Source organism: Chelonia mydas, chromosome 1, assembly GCF_015237465.2.
Source record: "Chelonia mydas isolate rCheMyd1 chromosome 1, rCheMyd1.pri.v2, whole genome shotgun sequence".
NCBI classification, from domain to species: Eukaryota; Metazoa; Chordata; order Testudines; family Cheloniidae; genus Chelonia; species Chelonia mydas.
The window spans coordinates 54273769-54290651 of record NC_057849.1 but is presented as its reverse complement, the minus strand read 5'-3'; the positions used below and the strand labels follow the sequence as shown (position 1 = coordinate 54290651).

General features: G+C 41.2%; 1 protein-coding gene across 1 annotated transcript in view; it reads right to left on the bottom strand.

Annotated features, from left to right (window-relative positions):
• Positions 1-16883, bottom strand: part of COG6 (component of oligomeric golgi complex 6) — a 100790-nt gene that overhangs the window by 40029 nt on the left and 43878 nt on the right. The window contains exons 9-11 of the mRNA XM_037892829.2: positions 10886-11014; positions 10706-10797; positions 899-963 (exon numbers count right to left, since the gene is read on the bottom strand). Of these exons, the coding sequence (XP_037748757.1) occupies positions 899-963; positions 10706-10797; positions 10886-11014 (286 nt within the window). The remainder of the gene's footprint in view (positions 1-898; positions 964-10705; positions 10798-10885; positions 11015-16883) is intronic.

Below are 16883 nucleotides of genomic sequence, written 5' to 3'. Positions count from 1 at the left end.
AGATTACCAGACATTTTACAGTATTAGTCAACTAGTCAGATAGAATAAAATTCCTTAAAATATCGTAATTTTTCTACTTTAAAAAACAACTGATTTATAGCTTATATGGAATTTTGGTCAATTTCACGGTCATAGGATTTTAAAAATCAAAAATTTAATGATTTCATTTATTACCATCTGAAATTTCATGGTGTTGTAATTGTAGGGGTCCTGACGCAAAAAGGAGTTGTAGGGGGCTGATAAGGTTATTGTAGGGGAGGTTGTGGTATTGCTACCCTTACTTCTGTGCTGCTGCTGGCAACAGTAAAGCCATCAGAGTTGGGTAGTCAGAGAGCAGCAGATGCTGGCCATGAGCTCAGTTCTGAAGGCAGAGCCACCGCCAGCAATAGCGCAGAAGTAAGGATGGCATGGGATGGTATTGCCACCCTTACTTTTGCACTGCTGCTGGCGGGGCGCTGAACTTCAGAGCTGAGTGCCCAGCTAGCAGCCACTGCGGTCTGGCTGCCCAGCTCTGCAAACCACGCAGAAGTAAGGGTGGCAATACCACACACCGCCTAAAATAACCTTGTGACCCCACCCTGTAACTCCCTTTTAGGTCAGGATCACCAATTAAGAAACGCTGGTCTCCCCTGTGAAATTTGTATAGTATAGGGTAAAAATACACAAAAGGCCAGATTTCACAGGGGGAGGCCAGATTTCCTGATCCATGATGTGTTTTTCATGGCCGTGAATTTCGTAGGGTCCTAATAAAATCCCTCAATATTCAAGTTATGTATCTACCACTCATGGTAATACACTGTTATTGTGTTCAGTTGATATATATGACAAAATGCATTTTGCAATAAAAACACAAGACAGCTTTAATGAGCAGCAGGCACACACAAACAAAATATTCCACCTTCAGAGGTCTGCAGACACCTTCTGTGATGTGCCCAACTACTTCTTGTACATTTTCTTCCACACCTACAGTTAAAAGAAAACATACAGTAAGCATTATACAAATTTACTTTCGTTTCTTTTTTTCCCACACATTTGCTAAATTTTGTTTCATCTTAGGTCATACCTCTCCACTAAAAGCAATTTACGTGCGCCCTGGAAAAACTAGTACATAAGATACATGTGCACTATGTACCACACTTACTTCCCTGCCATAGCATACCATAACACATACACCTCTAACCTGATATAAAGCGATGTGATAGAACGCGGGTTCGCATACAACGCGGTAAAACTCCAACATGCTGCTCTGAGCAGCGTGTTAAGGGTGCCGGGCCTGGGCCGAGGGGTTGGATAAGGGGCAGAGGGTCTCGGGGGCGGTCAGGAGCTCCCTGGGAGGCAGGAGCTGTGGGGGGGCACTTTTGGGGACCCCGCAGTCCCAGAGTGGCCTGTGGGATCAGCGGGGGGCCGGGAGCAGCAGCCCGCTTCGCTTCCCTCGCCCCAGCCCCTGCCCCAGCCGTGTCGCTCAGAGGAGGGGGTTTGGGGGAAGGGATCCTCCCCACACTCACCGGCAGCAGCGGAAGCAGAGCAGCTCGGCCCCAGCCCGCTCCACTCCGCCAGCTCCCAGCCATGGTGCTCTGCTTCCAGCCGCAGGTGAGTGTGGGACCTTTCCCCAACACCCCCCCGCCCCTCGAGCAACATTGCTGGAGCCAGGGCTAGGAAAGCAGAGTGGACTGGGGCTGCGTCGCACCGCTTCCCGCCGCCGGTGAGTACGGAGGGCGTCCTTTCCCTAACCTCCACGCACTCACCGGCCGCGGGAAGCAGAGCAGCCTGGCCCCAGCCCATCTCCAGACACGGTGCTCTGCTTCCCGCCGCAGGTGAGTATGTGGGGCATTCTTTCTCCAACCTCCCCGCACCCACCAGCGGCGGGAAGTGAAGCGCTGCGGCTGGGAGGTGGTGGAGTGGAGCGGGCTGGGGCCAGGCTGCTCCGCTTCCTGTCGCTGCTGGTGAGTGCCTGTCAGGGGCCGGGGGGGTGTGGATAGTGATCAGAGCAGTCAGGCGACAGAGAGCAGGGGGGTTGGGTTGGGTAGGGGGTGGGGTCCTGGGGGTGATTAGGGACTGGGGTCTCTGAAGGGGGTGGTCAGGGAACAAGGAACGGGGAGAGGGGACAAAGCAAGTTCGATGTAACGCGGTCTCACCTATAACGCAGTGAGATTTTTTGTCTCCTGAGGACCGTGTTATATCAGGGTAGAGGTGTACTTGTTCATTGGGACCTTAACTAGTTCAAGTGAATAGTGCAAACACAACCTTCCTCACAAAATAAACCAACAAACAAAAAACTTATTGTCCTATCTTCTTGTCATGAAACAGAAAAGCAGTACTGTCAAATTTATCCATCCAGAAATACCTACTCTATACGTCTCAATATAATACTGTCTAAAAATAATTGTAATTTAAAACCTATCAACATGAGATCAACCTCAGAGATAAACTGCAACTAAGTGTGGTTAAGCCACGTGATAAAATCAGGTGACACTAGGCCATGTTACTTCCCTATTTCACACCAAAACAGATTATCTTTCAGCCACAAAACGAAGACACGAATTGTGAACACTAATCCTTGGGAAGCAAGATCAGAGACAAGCCACATCATTTTGTATTAACGTGAGAGAGGTTGCTTATGCAGAAGCAACTAAAACAAGGCAACTTTTGGGAACAGGGACCGCTAACAGGGAGTTGAGAGAGGGAGTTCTCCAGGTGAAGGAGGAGCAAATACGGGACCCTTGGGATAAGCGGCTGTCTGTAGTGTGCGTTTGTATTTGGGGGTTACTTGGTGTGTGCTGAGCTTGTGTTTGTCTGTATGTTTGTTTGTTTGTTTGAAGGACTATGTGCTGTGGCCAGCAGTTGGAAGCTGTGAGCTTCTAAACAAGGTTTGAAATCTAGAAGCCTCTGTTCACTGGCTGAGCCTTAGTCAGGGGGTGGGGCTAACAAGAAGACCAGGGCTTTCTAAAGCAGTGAGCAAGTGACCAGGGAGCTTTGCGACCAGGGACTGCTAACAGGGAGCTTTGAGAGGGAGTTGGGAAGGGGGCAAGGTACACTTGCCATTCTTTAAAACCTTTAAACTAAACTTTAATCAAAACTTCTTGATTTAAACAAAAACCCTATCATTAACCTAGGCAGCTGTAGGAGAGAATGCATGCAGAAGCCCAGCAGCAGAGTGGGGGCTATCCTGTTTATTGTGCTCCGTGCAGCATGTATGGTTACCTGCCCTGTGGGCGGGTGGCATGTGTGTGCATTTGGTGCAAGGAGCTCCTGGCCCTCAGAGAGCGCGTACAGGCTCTGGAGGCCAGGGTGGTGGAACTGGAGGAGCTAAAGAAGGCAGAGAGGTATGTTGAAAAGGCTTTCCGGGACTCTGTAGATTTGTCCCACCTCTAGTCAGACAGCCCCTGCACTGTTAAGGAGGATGAAAGACCCAGGGAAGGAGAGCAGTCAACAGGAGCAGAGGGAAACCACTCTGAAACTTCCCATAGTTGGGACCCTCCTTCCAGATGATGATGGGGTATCCTCTCACACTGAGGTTACCTCTCCGGGGGAGGGAACTCCGGTCATTAGGAAAAGGCAGGTGTTAGTAATGGGACATTTGATCATTAGAAACATAGATAGCTGGGTTTGTGATGACCGGGAGAACCGTATGGTGACTTGCCTGCCTGGTGCGAAGGTTGCGGATCTCTCGAGGCATCTAGATAGACTTATGTGTAGTGCTGGGGAGGAGCCGGTGGTCGTGGTACATGTAGGTACCAATGACATAGGGAAGGGAAGGAGAGACATCCTGGAGGCCAAATTTAGGCTGCTAGGAAAGAGACTGAAATCCAGGACCTCTATGGTGGCATTCTCAGAAATGCTTCCAGTTCCACACGCAGGGCCAGGTAGGCAGGCAGAGCTTCAGAGTCTCACTGCGTGGATGAGACGATGGTGTAGAGAGGAGGGGTTTAGATTTATTAGGAACTGGGGAAACTTTTGGGATGGGGGAGCCTATACAGGAAGGATGGGCTCCACCTAAACCAAAGTGGATCCAGACTGCTGGCACTTAACATTAAAAAGGTTGCAGAGCAGTTTTTAAACTAGGAGATGGGGAAAGCCAATTGCTGCAGAGGCGCATGTGGATCCGACAGAGACTTCTCTTAGAGGAGAGTCTATTGATAGAGAGTCTCTAGGTTTTAGTCAGAAGGAGAGGATGGAAGAGGATAAAGTATGGGCCAGTTCAGATGAGAAACATGCATATAAAAAAGAATCTGACACATCAGAAAAGGGCAGACAAATAAACAGTGACAAGTTTTTAAAGTGCTTGTACACAAATGCTAGAAGTCTAAATAATAAGATGGGTGAACTAGAGTGCCTCGTGTTAAAGGGGGATATTGATATAATAGGCATCACAGAAACCTGGTGCAGTGAGGACAATCAATGGGACACAATCATTCCGGGGTACAAAATATACTGGAAGGACAGAACAGGTCGTGCCTTGGGCGGGGGAGTGGGGTGGGGGGGGTGGGAGTGGCACTCTATATGAAAGAAAATGTAGAATCAAATGAAATAAAAATCTTAAATGAATCCACATGTTCCACAGAATCTCTATGGATAGTAATTCCATGCTCTAACAGTAGGGATCTATTATCGACCACCTGACCAGGACAGTGATAGTGACGATGAAATGCTGACAGAGATTAGAGAGGCTATCAAAATAAAGAACTCAATAATAGTGGGGGATTTCAATTATCCCCATATTAACTGGGTACATGTCACCTCAGGACGAAATGCAGAGACAAAATTTCTCAATACTTAAATGACTGCTTCTTGGAGCAGCTGGCACAGGAACCCACAAGGGGAGAGGCAACTCTCGATCTAGTCCTGAGTGGAGCGCAGGATCTGGTCCAAGAAGTAACTATAACAGGACGGCTTGGAAATAGTGACCATAATATAACAACATTTAACATTCCTGTGGTGGGAAGAACACCTCAACAGTCCAACACTGGGATATTTAATTTCCGAAAGGGGAACTATGTAAAAATGAGGAGGTTAGTTAAACAGAAATTAAAAGGTACAGTGACTAGAGTGAAATCCCTGCAAGCTGCATGGACACTTTTCAAAGACACCATAATAGAGGCTCAACTTAAATGTATACCCCAAATTAAAAAACACAGTAAAAGAACTAAAAAAGAGCCACCCTGGCTTAACAACCATGTAAAAGAAGCAGTGAGAGATAAAAAGGCATCTTTTAAAAAGCAGAAGTCAAATCCTAGTGAGGTAAATAGAAAGGAGCATTAACGCTGCCAAATTAAGCGTAAAAATGTAGTAAGAAAAGCCAAAAAGGAGTTTGAAGAACAGCTAGCCAAAAACTCAAAAGGGAACAACAAAATGTTTTTAAGTACATCAGAAGCAGGAAGCCTGCTAAACAACCTGCATGGTCGAGATACAAAAGGAGCACTTAAAGATGATAAAGTCATTGCGGAGAAACTAAATGAATTCTTTGCTTCAGTCTTCACGGCTGAGGATGTTAGGGAGATTCCCAAACCTGAGCAGCCTTTTGTAGGTGACAAATCTGAGGAATTATCACAGATTTGAAGTGTCATTAGAGGAGGTTTTGGAAGTAACTGAGAAACTTATCAGTAACAAGTCACCGGAACTAGATGGCATTCACCCAAGAGTTCTGAAAGAACTCAAATGTGAAATTGCAGAACTATTAACTATGGTTTGTAACCTGTCCTTTAAATCAGCTTCGTACCCAATGACTGGAAGATAGCTAACGTAACGCCAATATTTAAAAAGTGCTCTAGAGGTGATCCCGGCAATTTCAGACCAGTAAGTCTAACGTCCGTACCGGGCAAATTAGTTGAAACAATAGTAAAGAATAAAATTGTCAGACACATAGAAGAACATAAATTGTTGGGCAAAAGTCAACATGGTTTCTGTAAAGGGAAATCATGTCTTACCAATCTATTAGAGTTCTTTGAAGGGGTCAACAAACTTGGACAAGGGGGATCCAGTGGACATAGTGTACTTAGATTTCCAGAAAACCTTTGACAAGGTCCCTCACCAAAGGCTCTTACGTAAGTTAAGTTGTCATGGGATAAGAGGGAAGATCCTTTCATGGATTGAGAACTGCTTACAAGAGAGGGAACAAAGGGTAGGAATAAATGGTAAATTTTCAGAATGGAGAGGGGTATCTAGTAGTGTTCCCCAAGGGTCAGTCCTAGGACCAATCCTATTCGACTTATTCATAAATGATCTGGAGAAAGGGGTAAACAATGAGGTGGCAAAGTTTGCAGATGATACTAAACTGCTCAAGATAGTGAAGACCAAGGCAGACTGTGAAGAATTTCAAAGAGATCTCACAAAATTAAGTGACTGGGCAACAAAATGGCAAATGAAATTTAATGTGGATAAATGTAAAGTAATGCACATTGGAAAAAATACCCCCAACTATACATACGATAGGGGCTAATTTAGCTACAACAAATCAGGAGAAAGATCTTGGAGTCATTGTGGATAGTTCTCTGAAGACGTCCACGTAGTGTGCAGCGGCAGTGAAAAAAGCAAACAATGTTAGGAATCATTGAAAAACGGGATAGAGAATAAGACGAAGAATATCTTATTGCCCTTATACAAATCCATGGTATGCCCACATCTTGAATACTGCGTACAGATGTAGTCCCCTCATCTCAAAAAAGATATACTGGCATTAGAAAAGGTTCACAAAAGGGCAACTAAATTAGGGCTTTAGAACGGGTCCCATATGAGAAGAGATTAAAGAGGCTAGGACTTTTCAGCTTGGAAAAGAGGAGATTAAGGAGGGGGAATATGATAGAGGTATATAAAATCATGAGTGGTGTGGAGAAAGTAAATAAGAAAAATTATTTACTTATTCCCATAATATAAGAACTAGGGGCCACCAAATGAAAGCAATGGGTAGCAGGTTTAAAACAAATAAAAGGAAGTTCTTCTTCACACAGCGCACAGTCAACCTGTGGAACTCCTTGCCTGAGGAGGTTGTGAAGGCTAGGACTATAACAGAGTTTAAAAGAGAACTGGATAAATTCATAGAGGTTAAGTCCATTAATGGCTATTAGTCAGGATGGGTAAGGAACGGTGTCCCTAGCCTCTGTTTGTCAGAGGGTGGAGATGGATGGCAGGAGAGAGATCACTTGATCATTACCTGTTAGGTTGCCTCCCTCTGGGGCATCTGGCATTGGCCACTGTCGGTAGACAGGATACTGGGCTGGATGGACCTTTGGTCTGACCCAGTATGGCCATTCTTATGTTCTTAATTACACTGAATTAAGAGTTTTAATGCCATAAATTGGTAAATCAATAATCACTCAGAAATTTAACATGTATAAACATTGACAATAAGGAAAATCAGCTAACACACGCATGATACACCTATTTTGTAACTACTACTATCTAAAAGAAACGTTCCTGATTTTGCATTATCCCTTTTAATACTTTACCTGTAAGGCTATCTGGAGCCCTCACATTTTAGTGCTCATCAGAACAATAAATCCTTGCCCACATACACAACTGACGATTAAAAACAGGTTAAAAATAAAAAAAAAAAAATCTAAATTTTAATGCATATGGGCTAAATTTTAAGTTGCAGAAAAGTAAAAATTCAGGTAGTAATACTTTACACACAGCAACAATGATTTGTTCATATTGCATACACATACGTACATTAATGTAGATTGTTTTTGCATTTAATTTGGTAATTTTCATTCAATAAAAATAAACCTGCCAGCTCTGTTAATTGCACAATAGTTTGCCACGCTGACCCAAAAGATTACAGGATACTTTTTTTCCCCAAAGTCACAGAGTTTTAGAAGGCACTTGCACAGTGGCAGAAAGCAGATGTGAGTAACCGGCAGGGACATATCTAGTATCTTTCTCCCACTCAGTTTTGGATGCTTCTTTACAGTGGAGTCCCTTTAACTTCACAGGATGGGGAGTCTCTGTTGCTTCCCTTTAGCAGAATTCTTGAGATTTCTCCCTTCCTGTGGAGCTCAGGAACTCTGCAAGAGAGGAAAGTCTTTGCTATTTCTTTCTGCTGGAGCAACTAAGCTCCACAGAAGGAGAGAGAATCTCTCTTTTCTGGCTCTACAAAGTTGGGGGTTAAATGTCTTTGCACTTGCTATTAGCCCTTTCAAATTTAAAACAGCACAGTTGTTGGACTAAATTAAAAGTTAGAATTTGAAATGCAAAGCTTTTAAAATAGTTTGAAACTATTTTCAACCATGTGATTATGTGCTATTTGACTATTTTTATTAAAAAACAAAGGGCAGTTTTCTTAAAATGTGAGCTTGGACTTTTCACATTTTTCTTCAAATGTGTCACTTGAGCCTTGAACAGTTTTTCCTCCATCAACACCAAACCTCCATCCTCCTCACTCTCCCCGAGCCCAACACCCTCCATTCTGTAGGGAGGGATGGACCTATGGCCTTGTGTTTGCAGACTAAAGGAAGTTTTCAGATTCATACATTTTTCTTTTCTTCATTGCTGATGGATTCATAGACTCTACAGGGGGCTTCCTAAGAACTGTGAATTTTGGGAGGCAGATCATTGAAGTTAATAACTATTTAACTACAAAAATGATTTATGATAGAATTAAGTTGTGGCATCTTACTGAGCTACATCACTGTGCAACACCAGTCATCTGAAGGCTACATCAGTTGAGAGTTACACAATGATCTTTTATTACCTTAGCTGACATACTCAATAACGACCAAGTAGCAGCTTTCCATATTTATTTGTATGAGGCATATAATCTCTTAGCTCAGGATGTAGCTACTGCTCATGGCCTGATCCAGTTCCCACCTAAGCCTTCCATTTGATTTCAATAGGAGTTGGAATAGGCCCTTAGTGAGTAGTCTCACCTAGCAGGCTTATAGATGATTTGGAGTCCTTTCCTCACAAACTGCACGAGAATTTTCAAGCAGGATATCAGTCTTTAACATCTCTGTGCACCATGTTCTCTCCAGAATGCTTGGAATTTGGAGAGAATGACAAGTGACCTATTTTTGTGGGAAATGAAATTTTACTTTAAACTTGAATGCTGGGTTTACCTTAAGACTACATTGTTGGAGTGCAGCTTTCCCCAGGAGACTCCCAGTTTTGGATAGCCTGTCGTGGGTTCTCAATTAGGTGCCAGATTCTCCCAGAAAACTAAACGGGGAATTGTGGTCAGACACTCTTCTCATGCACACTCATAGTTTTCATATCCTCAGATATGTTGGTCCAGTCTATGGCTAAGGGTGGTTATGGCTACAGACACTACGAGTGTGTGTGGTAGGAATTGGGGGTTAGATGCTCTATTATTTGATCTCAGAAGGGAGCATTTAAGTAGAGAGCCTTACATTCCCAGTATATAGTGATTTCAGAGTAGGAGGTGAGGCTGTGGGGAGAGGAGTGGCTGTAAAGCACACAGCAAAAGCAGAGCATGGAGATGGACTCTGTGATTCCAGCTTTCAGAGAGCTCTTCCTAAGAGAGTGTCTCCTCCTAAAAGAAGTGGAAGCATAGGGCTCCTGTGGCACATGTAAAATTAATGGAATTGACATGTCTTTTCCTCTTCTACACCCCACAGCAGTGTCTGGGCTTCTTGCTTCTTAAATGTATTAAACACGGTACAAAAAAGTATTCAACTTTTATAGCCTATAACTGGAGCAGAACTGATAATGTGATGAGAGTTGGGAATAGGAGTAGAAAATGTTTAAACATTTTCAAAGGACCCTAAAATATACATAACCACAAAACAGACAAAATTTCCACACTTCTCAATCTTTGACCTTATTGTGGTTTGACTGAAACTGGGAGCTCTTCCAACACCCTTCTTGCTGATGTGACATCTATTAGGAATGCCACTTTCTATTTCCAAAAGTACAGGAAAATAAGTGTGTGCTAAACAAGTCAGATTAAATTTAAATCCCAGGGCAGGGCCTTGTGAACCAGTTAAGGTTCAAGTAGCTGTTTGTATCTCAGTATGACAAAAACTTGGCTTTCACTAGTAACTCTCAATACTTGTTATAGGTGAGGCAGGTATGCTCAGCTGTAACAAGCCCCTGGTTGTAGCTACAGAGATCGATCACACTGGCATCTTCTACAGGGATTACCACTGCACTACTGAGAACAGGTCCAAATCTGCCTCAAAAACTGCAAGCAGGCTGAAGACTCAATGCAGGCTCTGTGGACTAGCTAATGCAGAAGAATTTGAAGATTATGGAGTTGCAGGGGCCCTATTTGGCATTTGGACCATTTTAATGGTGATATGGTACAAGATGGAAGGAAGCCAGACTTGATCCACAGGCTGAGCAGGAGCATGCAGGATAGGCTGTTAGAAAAATATTTGTTTTCTAGAAAAAGTAAATCTGATACCAAAATCCCCAAGATACAAGCAGGGTACCCTACAAAGCCATTTTTACAAAGTTCCTTTTCAGAAATTCACTTGAGTTCTGAAGTCTAGCATGAAAAGTTCCCTTCTAAATCTAAATATATTGAGAGGGCAGGAAAATGCACACACCAGTGAACTTTGAAACATTCTCTTTGATTAAAGGTTTTCTTCCTAGCAAACTGAACGATTACATTTTCTGAAGTCATTTACAATACCCTCAGCGGAGCAACTGAAGTCCACTCTAGGAGTTTTGTTGTAGTTTTCTGGCATATTGCTCACCACTAACTTCAGTTTCTACAATTTGCAAAATACGCATTAAAATCTAATAATACCTTGAGTAGTTACAAGCTTTAACATAGCTTCCAGATGTTCTTTTTCAGAAGCAGTAGCTTGATGCAGCCATGCCAACATGTCTCCTACATATCTAAATAAAAACAAGAATTGCCACATAAAGGATTTATTGTATGAATGACAAAAATATTATGTAATGAACAGTTTCATTACTATCCTACCTCAAAGGATCATGGGAGTGCATTTCTATAGGTCGGGGAGTACCACCTGGACCTCCTCTGGTAAGAGCATCTATGAAGCCACGGACTACTGCACTTCTTCTAGCTGTTCCAAACTCATCCAGGGTGTACCTTCAATTGAAACATGAAGATATTCAGAAAAAACATTTTATCCCTCACAATGTACATCTGCTTAATTTAAGAGCATTGTACTAGTGCCCATTCATTTGGATATATATATATATGGTTGCGTCAATGTTTCCAAGATACAAAGTCCAAATGTTGAGGTTTGTGATTTAGCTGTAAAAATCTGATTCACAATGACCCTCTCTGCATTTTTTCTTTTTAAAAAAACTAAAACCCTCTTCGAGGCTTGGACTTCTGGCCTGATCACAATAAGGTATCAAAGTCTCACAGGACTGGCTGATGGTATCGTTCCCAGCAGTCCTCCAACTCACTTTCCCAGTAGCTAGTAAGGGAACCCGGGCCTGCCCAATACTCTGGGTTCCAGCCCAGGGTCCCTTGAACCAGCAGCCATGGTCTGCACCATCCAAAACCTTACTGCCCTTTTCCTGCGCCTTTCCCTTTTCCACCCCTATCAGGCTTCCTTGCCCACCCTCCTCTGTGTAAACCTTTCCCTCAGGGCCAGGGTCCCAGGGCTTCTATTCTCCCCGTGTTTCCTCCTTTCCCTCTCTAAACCCAGTGAGTTATTGAGGCCTTCATGCTGCAGCTCTCTTTCTGCTGCATATTTCCTGGCTTTATACTAGCCCTGCCTGCTCAGCTGGGCTTCATTCTCAATCAGTGGTTGCTTATCAAGCCTGACTCTTCCTCAGGTGTGGCCTATCAGGGCCACATTAATTCTTTCCAGGCTAGTGTGAGGGAACACCCCATTACACACCCTCCTTTAAATTCTTTATTAATAGAGTCCTATATGAATCATTACATTATTTTGCCCAGGATCAATGTCAGGCTGACTGGAGTATAATTATCAATATCATCCCATTTAAACTTTTTAAATATTGGCACAAATATTTTTCTTCAAGTCTTCGGGAACTTCCCCAGTGTTCCAATACTTATTGAAAACCAACATTCATGGTCCAGAGGGCTACTTGACCAGCTCTTTTAAAATTTGTGGATGCTAACTATCCAGCCCCGATGATTTTAAAATGTTTAGTTTAGTAGCTGCTGTTTAACATCCTCCGGAGTTACTAATGGAAAGTGTAGTATTATCATAATATGGTATGACTACATTATTTAACTTTTTCCCAAATACTTAACACTTCTGCCTTTGCTGCATTATTACTGACAATTCTACCATTTCCAACTAGTAACAGACGGATATCACTGTTATAATTATTTTTGTATACATAAATTCCTCCTTATGGGTCCTTATCTCTGCTGGATATAGATTTTTCCTTGTTTTCTTTTGCTTCTCGTATCAATTTTCTATAATTCCTAGCTTCTGGTTTATATTAATTACTACAGTATATATTTCCTCTTTATTCTTTTTTATATTTTATTTTGTATATCTACTTTTACTTCCTCTCTAAGCCTGTGAACACAAAGCAAATGCATCTTGAAACTTTATACAAATTCTGGCAATCTTGTCTCTCTGCAAAAGAGGAAAAAGTAATCATATACTATCAGAATGTTCTAAATAGGGGTGTTACTGCCCCCTGCTTCCAAAGGCTGAGGAAAGCTCTACAGCATTTTCAAGAAATTTTGTGAGGACAGAATCCCATTCTGTATGTCATAAGGTAAAGAAGGATTTGAGACAGTCATGTACCAATAAGTACTTTTTTTTAAAATATACACTGAGATTGCAAGGATTTTTGCTTTTTAAAGCATATGTGGTATATGCCATCATGTGCCAGCAATGCCCCTCTGCCATGTACATTGGCCAAACCAGACAGTCTCTACGTAAAAGAATAAATGGACACCAATCAGACGTCAAGAATTATAACATTCAAAAAACCAGTCGGAGAACACTTCAATCTCTCTTGTCACTCTATTACAGATCTAAAAGTCGCAATTCTTCAACAAAAAAACTTCAGAAACAGACTCCAACGAGAGATTGCTGATTTGGAATTAATTTGCAAACTGGACACCATTACATTAGGCTTGAATAAAGACTGGGAGTGGATGGGTCATTACACAAAGTAAAACTATTTCCCCATGTTTATTCCCGCCCATTCCTCACACTTTCTTGTCAACTGCTGGAAATGGCCCACCTTGACTATCACTACAAAAGGTTTTTTGTTTTGTTTTTTCCTCTCTCCCCCCTGCTGGTAATAGCTCACCTTACCTGATCACTCTCGTTACAGTGTGTATGGTAACACCCACTGTTTCATGTTCTCTGTGTATATAAAATCTCCCCACTGTATGTTCCATTGAATGCATCCGATGAAGTGAGCTGTAGCTCACGAAAGCTTATGCTCAAATAAATTTGTTAGTCTCTAAGGTGCCACAAGTACTCCTTATTTATCTTGACTATAAATTGCTAGTTATTTTTTTGCAAACAATAAGCACGTTGATAGGTACTTAAATTTCTGCATAATCCATTATATTTTTACCCGCAAATTAAGTCTGCTTGCCACCCATTGGTAAAAGAATGTAAACAAAACAAATGCTACTGCTAGGTGAATCAAGTGAAAGATTTATTTTTAAATGAATTTTAGTATTTAGGAAGAGTATCTGATTAAAGCACTAGATCGCTAACGTCAACTCATTATCTACAGAATAGGGACAGCAGTCATGTTTCTCCCCCCCCGAAAAAAATAGTACAAGACCATAGGTGTTTTGCACAAACCAAACTGATTCTTTCTTCCAAACAAGCAATGATATTACAGAGTATCAGATTTGGCAAATGACTAGATCTTGTAATTTTGTCCCCCTCGGTTTTGAGAACTGTAACATAATACTGACAATTATGTTTGCAAGAGGAAATAGAAAATTATATTTTTCTTTTTACCCTCAATAGAATACAATATAATTATGACATAATTCTGCACTGTATAAAAATTCAGCAATAACGAATTATTATCTGCACTTGAAATGGTGCATTTACTACAGCTTTATTATAAGTATTCATTATGGAGAAGGAAAATAGTATTTGGATTCCTTTAGCCTCTCTTCCAACAATAGGCCATATTCCCAGTGGAGCTATAATTGGAGATTGGGGAAGGGAAGAGGGTGGAGAAAACCTTGAGAAATCAGCAGGGAAATGTCCTTTCTTGCTGTGGCTGCTCATGCGTCATCTACAAAACCCACAGTTTTCAAATTTGTCTTTATTCTAGTTGGGAAGAGGAAGTGAAGACCCAGATGACGCATTTATTTCAGTTGCTCTGGACTGACTGCAGTTCCAGGAAGTATGTCAGTATTGCTAATAAGTTTTGTTAACTAAGTTTTAACAAGACAAAACCCAAAATATTAAAAGAAAAATTGCAGATTTTTCTACTGTTGCCTGTTCCCTATTTTCCGAACTTTTGCTTGTCTTAGGAAGACTCTGTATTAAATGTAAGCACAAATTTTTTGGGAAGACAGCTGGCTTTCAGTTAGCACAACAGCACTGTTTAAATCTCTGAAAATCTCATCAAGGAGGACAATACCAGGTTTGAACACTTTTGAAGTGTTTGTTCCACTACTGGATTGTGTGCAAGAATAGCTGTGGTTTTTTGGTTTTGTTTTTAAATGGAAAAAAAGAGTAAAAAAATATAATCTTCAATTCAAATCACCATAACATAGTATCACTTTATGTACATTTCCTCCTTTTTTGGCATCACTCTGGACTCACAATTAACCTAAAATGTTCAAGTATCTCTCAAATTTAAAAATTATATGAACACTAATGAGAAATTAAGTTTCTAAAATACTGAGAATGTTTCCAAAATACATTGATTTTACAAACTAATTTGAACACATTTTTTCATTGCAAACTTTGTGTCATAAAATATTACGATTATGACAAACATTATTGCCATTCTTGAAACACTTAAATAAAAACGATGATCATTTCCTAACCAAAGCACAGTTAGCTCAAATTAGCACACACAAGGTAACTGCACTTGAGCTAGCCTAGCTCCAGTGACCATACTTCAAAACCACACTCTAGTTACAGAGTGATTTGATTAGCAGCACAAATGATTAGCTTCAGAGGAGATGTGGTATCTGAAGCTGTTGCATCTCCACTGCATTGCCAGCTTAAGTTTCAACCCCCTTCCCGAACTAGTTGGCTCAAGCTTAATGCGCCACGTAATTCGTGGGAAAACTTCAGTTATAACTCAACCTGACTTTGCTGTGAAGATTCGCTCTCACTCAGAAAAAGAACTGAACATACTTTAAATGTTATTCCTAATTAGGTAGAAACTTTATGGCCGGTAAATTATATCACAAACTACCACCTCTGTTCTTTTTGTGAAAGCCTACTATTGGCTCTAGTAAAGATTTAGGGCATGTGTTCACTGGCAACGCTAAAGCGCTGCCGTGGCTCTCCCAGCGCTATAAAAAACCCACCTCCACAAGGGAGTAGCTCCCTGCACTGGTGCACTGTCTTTACAGCGCTCAAACTTGCAGCGCTCAAGGGGGTGTTTTTTCACCCCATAGCAAGAAAGTTGCAGCACTGTAAAGTGCCAGTGTAGACAAGCCCTTAGAGACCTTTATTTGAAGCAGGTTTCAGAGTAGCAACCGTGTTAGTCAGTATCCGCAAAAAGAAAAGGAGGACTTGTGGCACCTTAGAGACTAACAAATTTATTTGAGCATAAGCTTTTGTGAGCTACAGCTCACTTCATCGGATGCATTCAGTGGGAAGTTGATAGATTTCCACTCCATACGGCTAAATTCAGTGTCTTGCATGATGACAGGTTTCAGGAGTAGCAGCCATGCTCCTTGAGGTTTTATAAAGCACCAACAGGGTGTTTCATTAGTGTTTACTTTTTCATTTATGGGAAACAAATTCTTTCACACTCTTAGTTTTGCAGCAAGAACAGACATCTGACTTGACCGCAAAGAACCTTCAAAAGATATCTGAAATATCTTTCCCACAGACAGTAGTACTGGCATTACCAAAGATCAGAAACTTGCTGTAAAGGTTAATAACACATCACTGCACTTTCCCAGGTTTTGAAGTGGGAATATTTAAACACAACACAGTATTTATTGTAGATGTATTGTATAGTATGACCCTAATAAAATATAGTGAGCAATATTGTGGCATACCCTAAACTGGTCTGAAAAGGGCATTGGGGAGAGATTTAAGGAATCTCCATTTATCCCCAGAAGGAGATAAAAATATTTTTTATTTCTATTTAAAATTACTTTTGTTTCAAATTACTTATACATATAATTACTGAAAATTAACTCTGCATTCAAGTCACAACACAATGGCTGGAAAAAGAAAATGAATTTCTGATGTTATTTCAAGAGTTTGATGTTCAGCATGATTACTTTCTTTCAGTTCTGCCACAAATAATATTGCTCATAAGGCCCTAATTCAGCAAAGCACATAAGTAGTTATATTGAAGTCAAAGTGACTAATCGTCTGCTAAAAATTTGACACACTTAAGTATTTTGCTCTATCCAGGCTAAATGCAGTACAATGCATAACATGCTAACATGAGCATCCCAAGCAAAAACAAAGACAGTTCTGATAGTGCCACCTTGTGGTTAATTTGCATTTGTTATCAGCAAACTGGATTTAGGTTTAAAAGTCTTGTTAGAAAATTCTGATCAAGAATTAAGCATTCACTACAGAAGATAACTAGTTACTCTTTAGCTTGTGCAGTCCATTTACTGTAGTGCAGGAAATAAATAAAGTTTTCTTGATGTCAATAGAATAGTTACACATACAATGTCCTTTCTTTATAAAACAAAAATTTGTATTTTAAAAGTTAAAGTTATGTTATTAAAGTAGAAAGTTAAAGAATTCAAAAGACAGAAAAAAAACAGAATTAACTTTATTCATGTTGGTGGGAAAGGCTAAACATAGACCAGGAGAGGAGGGGAT